The sequence below is a fragment of the Nicotiana tomentosiformis genome, chromosome 12, assembly GCF_000390325.3.
Source record: "Nicotiana tomentosiformis chromosome 12, ASM39032v3, whole genome shotgun sequence".
Classification (NCBI taxonomy): Eukaryota; Viridiplantae; Streptophyta; class Magnoliopsida; order Solanales; family Solanaceae; genus Nicotiana; species Nicotiana tomentosiformis.
This window is the reverse complement of record NC_090823.1, coordinates 67,937,142-67,941,687: the sequence shown is the minus strand read 5'-3', so window position 1 is coordinate 67,941,687 and position 4,546 is coordinate 67,937,142. Positions and strand designations below refer to the sequence as shown.

The 4,546-nt window shown below is 43.2% G+C and overlaps 1 protein-coding gene across 1 annotated transcript; it reads right to left on the bottom strand.

Moving 5' to 3' along the window:
* Window positions 1–1,749: 1,749 nt before the first annotated feature.
* Window positions 1,750–3,429, bottom strand: LOC138902803 (uncharacterized). Its single transcript, XM_070190704.1, has 3 exons — window positions 2,833–3,429; window positions 2,616–2,699; window positions 1,750–1,881 (listed from the first exon to the last, which is right to left on the bottom strand). Exons 1-3 carry the CDS (start codon window positions 3,427–3,429, stop codon window positions 1,750–1,752), a joined length of 813 nt encoding a protein of 270 aa, XP_070046805.1.
* Between the last annotated feature and the right edge of the window lie 1,117 nt (window positions 3,430–4,546).

Genomic DNA, 4,546 nt, shown 5'->3' with positions numbered 1-4,546 from the left:
TCATGCCTAAAGCTGCATGAGCTAAACGTCAAAACATTCAAAGTGATAGCAAAGGAAAGAAAAGCATGCCCAAGAGATACTTTTGACTGCGAAGCTAGGTTACAACCATTGATTGGCAGAACGTTGGTGACGAGGTTTGCGACTGTCTATTCTGGCCTCCGTTGTGACGGAGCGGCGATGTGGATTGTTCTGTTGGCGAGATGAACAGTTTTCTATTTACAAGGCTTTGATTGGCGAAGTTGACGTTCGATTTGTACAGGGCGCTCTAATCAATTGAGCTGACATTTTGCTATATAAAGGACTTCAATTGGTAGAGCTGACAACTCGTTTGTACAAGGTGCTCCGATTGGTTGAGCAAGCGATTTTCTATATATAGAGCTTCAATTGGTGAAGCCAATGACTCATTTTGTACAACATGCTCCGATTGTTTGAGCAGACGATTTGCTATATACAGTGCCCTTTTCGTATCAGCAGGTGGACTCCATAGTACCTGCAAAGAATATAAAGATTAGCTTTAGTTGTACTAGGAAAATTCAAGTAAAGGAGAAAGGGAGATAATCCCCGGAAGGTGGAGGATTCGTCATTTACCCAGTGTGGTCTCAACGCTTCATTTCTTCCTATTGACCCTACAGTCAAAGAAAAATTCTTGGGGGGGGGGGGGAGGGGTGAAGTTGGTTTGTGTCGACCAAAATGTGGGTTTGCCTCGGCCTTCGATATGGTTATGCCGCGAAGTTCGGTCGGTAAAATAAATTACTGTATTTTAGAAAACATTTTGAAAATACATTATTTTTCAGAAAAATGTCGTCGTTCCGAATTATGACATGTTACGAAAAGTACTCCACATGCGAGCATCTCTTCTTTAAAACTTTGTCCTGTTGACGTCAATCCTTTGCGATGCTTGATGATGTGGCTGCTTGCCATTGTGATTGCATCCTAATTCAAACTAATGTATTACAAAGGTTTTCCTAAGGTTATGACCGAACCCTTTCAGGTTGCCTACGTATCCAAAATAGAAGCATGTCTGAACGTATTCGCGGAAGATGATATAATATGATGAAGATGATCGAGCCTGACTCAGTCACCCTACGTACTCAAACAGAACCAGGTCAACGACATAGTTCGATTACAATAGATGCAAAAATGATGAGATTAAGCATGAAATGGCTACGTGTCCAAATGGAATCCGGCCAGAACGTAGTGCAATTACAAAAGCCGACTAAATCCGATGAGGAATGTCTAGGTATTCCTCTCTAAGGAAATCAAGTCGGTGTAGTTCCGGAGCAACATACAAAAGTGATATTTTGTTTTTTTATTACAAAATAAAGGGGGGAGAGAAACCGAACCCTACGTGGGTTTCCTATATATCCCTCCATGGGAAGTGAGGTTTAACGTAGTTGTGTTACAGCAAAAACCTAACTCTATTTGTCTTCGAACATAATATCTCTTGATTCCGTCTGAATTGATGGGTTTTGTGCTGATTCTTCCATCCATTTCTGCCAAGATTAGAGCTCCACTTGATAATGCTCGGTGAACCACGTACTAACCTTTCCAGTTTGGTGCAAACATTCCTCTGGCTTCCTCTTGGTGGGGAAATATTTTCTTCAAGACCAACTACCCCAGTTCGAACTGGCGAGGCTTCACTCTCTTATTAAATGCACTGGCCATCCTGTTCTGATATAGTTGACCATGGCATACCACATCTATTCTCTTCTCGTCGATGAGCATGAGTTACTCCTGTCTGACCCATATCTACTCTACATCGTCCAACTTGGCCTCTTGAATGACCCTTAAAGATTGTATCTCAAGTTCTGCAGGTATCACAGCTTCAGTGCCATATACCAACATGTACGGCATTACCCCGGCGGATGTTCTCATGGTTGTCTGATAACCCAGTAAGGCAAAAATAGTTTCTCATGCTATTGCCTATGATTGTCCACTATCTTTCATAGACTCCTCTGGATATTCTTGTTGGCTGCCTCGACTGCCCCATTCATTTGTAGTCGGTAGGCTGCGGAATTGCGGTGGACAATTCTTAACTTCTCGCAGATTTCTCTCATGAGGTCGCTGTTGAGGTTAGCAAAATTGTCAGTGATGATTGACTACGGTATTCCAAATCTGCAGACGAGGTTGTTCCTGACGAAATCTGCCACTACCTTCTTTGTGATGACCTTTTAGGTAGATGCTTCGACCTATTTAGTGAAAAAGTCGATAGCTACTAATATGAAGCGATGCCCATTTGATCCAGCGGCCTTTATAGGTCCAATAACGTCCATGCCCCAAGCGGCGAACGACCAAGGTAAACCCATCACGTTTAACCCATTTGGCAGAACCCGGATGAAATCCCCGTGAACCTGGCACTGGTGACACCTCTATACATAGCGGATACTATCGCTTTCCATTGTTATCCAAAAGTATCCATCTCTCAAGACCTTCTTGGCTAATGTGATCCCCGTTCATGTGGGGTCCGCATGTTCCTGCATGTATTACTTCCAATAACCCGGTTGCCTCGGCAGCATCTACACATCTCAACAAACCTAAATCCGATGTCCTTCTGTATAGGACTTCCCCATTGAGAAAAACGTGGTTCGCCAATCTCCTGAGGGCTCGCTTTTTACCATTAGTAGCATACTCCGAGTATTCTCTGGTTGCGAGGAATCTTCTAATGTCGTGATACCATAGTTTACCATCTGGCTCTTCATCTACATGGAAGCAAAAGGCATGTTAATCCCTGATCTCTACCTCGATAGGGTTGATGTACTTCTTGTCTGGATGCTGAATCAAGGATGATAGAGTTGCAAGGGAGTTAGTGAACTCATTCTAAATCCTGGGGACGTGCTCGAACTTAATCTTTGTGAACTTCTTGCATAACTCTTTCACGTAGTGCAGGTACATAAGGATCTTGACATTTTTGGTGGACCATTCCCCTTGGACTTTGTGTATCAATAGTTCAAAATCCCCTATGAACAGGTGTTCTTTGACGTTCATGTCGACTGCCATTTTGATCCCAAGGAAGAACGCTTCGTATTCAGTCATATTATTGGTACAAGGGAACCTTATCTTTGCCAATGCTGCATAGTGCTGTCCAGATTCCGAAATCAGGACTGCCCCAATTCCGACTCCTTTAAAGTTTGCTGCTCCATTGAAAAACATTCTCCATCTAGGGTATGATTCTGCAATATGTTCTCCAGCAAATAATACTTCTTCATCAAGAAAATACATAGTGAGTGTCTCGTAATCCCCATCGACCGGATTCTCTGTGAGACGGTAGGCTAAAGCTTGCCCCTTGATAGCCTTTTGAGTTATGAACACAATGTCAAATTCACTATGGAGAATTTTCCATTTAGCTAGCTTTCCGATAGGTATCGGCTTCTGGAAGATGTACTTGAGCTGGCCAAGCAGAGATATCAGATGCACAGTGTATGCTGACATACATTGCCTTAGTTTCTAGGCGATCTAATTCAGAACAAAACAAGTGCATTCTATCAAAGTATATTTGGCCTCACATGGGATGAACTTCTTACTTAAGTAGTAGATGGTCTGCTCCTTTCTCCCGGTCTCATCATGATGTCCCAACACACAGCCGAAGGCGTTATCCAAGACTGACAGATATAGTAATAATGGCTTCCTAGGTTCGGGGGGAACAAGCACTAGTGGATTTAGATATTCCCTGATTCTGTCAAAGGTTTTCTGCCACCCTTCTGTCCATTTTGTGGCCGCATCCTTTTTCAGCAACTTGAAAATATGTTCACCGATTATCGTGGACTGGGCTATGAAGCGAGTGGTGTTATTCAATCTACCCAGGAAACTCATTAAATTTTTCTTACTCTTTGGTGGTGGTAATTCCTGAATGGCCTTGATTTTTGATTGGTCCAGTTCTATCCCCTTCCTGCTTACAATGAAGCCCAACAATTTTCCAGCAGTGACTTCGAATGCACACTTTGCCGGGTTCAACTTCAAACTATACCTCCGCAGGCTTTCAAGAATTTTTCTCAAATCGTCCAAGTGCTCCGTACTCTTTTGGGACTTGATGATGACGTCATCCACAAACACTCCGATCTCCTTATGAAACATGTTGTGAAAAAGGGTCGTCATGGCCCTCATGTAGGTGGCACCAGCATTCTTGAGACCGAACATCATGACTCTATAGAAGTAGACTCCCCAAGCTATGGTGAAGGCTGTCTTTTCTGCATCTTCCTTGTGCATCAAGATTTTGTGGTACCTAGCGAAACAATCCACAAACGACTACAGTTCATTCTTCACACAGTTGTCGATGAGGATGTGGATGTTTGACAGAGGGAAGTTGTCATTCGGACTAGCTTTGTTGAGATTTCGGTAATCCACGTGTGTCCTAATCTTTCCATCTTTCTTGGGTACTAGGACGATATTTTCCAACCAGCTGGAATAGTTGGTGATCCTTACCATATTCGCCTCTATCTGCTTGGTCACTTCCTCCTTTATCCTCAGACTTAAATCGGGTTAGAGCTTTCTGGGTTTCTGCTTGATCGGCAATCTGGTATAATCGGTGGGCAGTCGATGAGAGACAAGG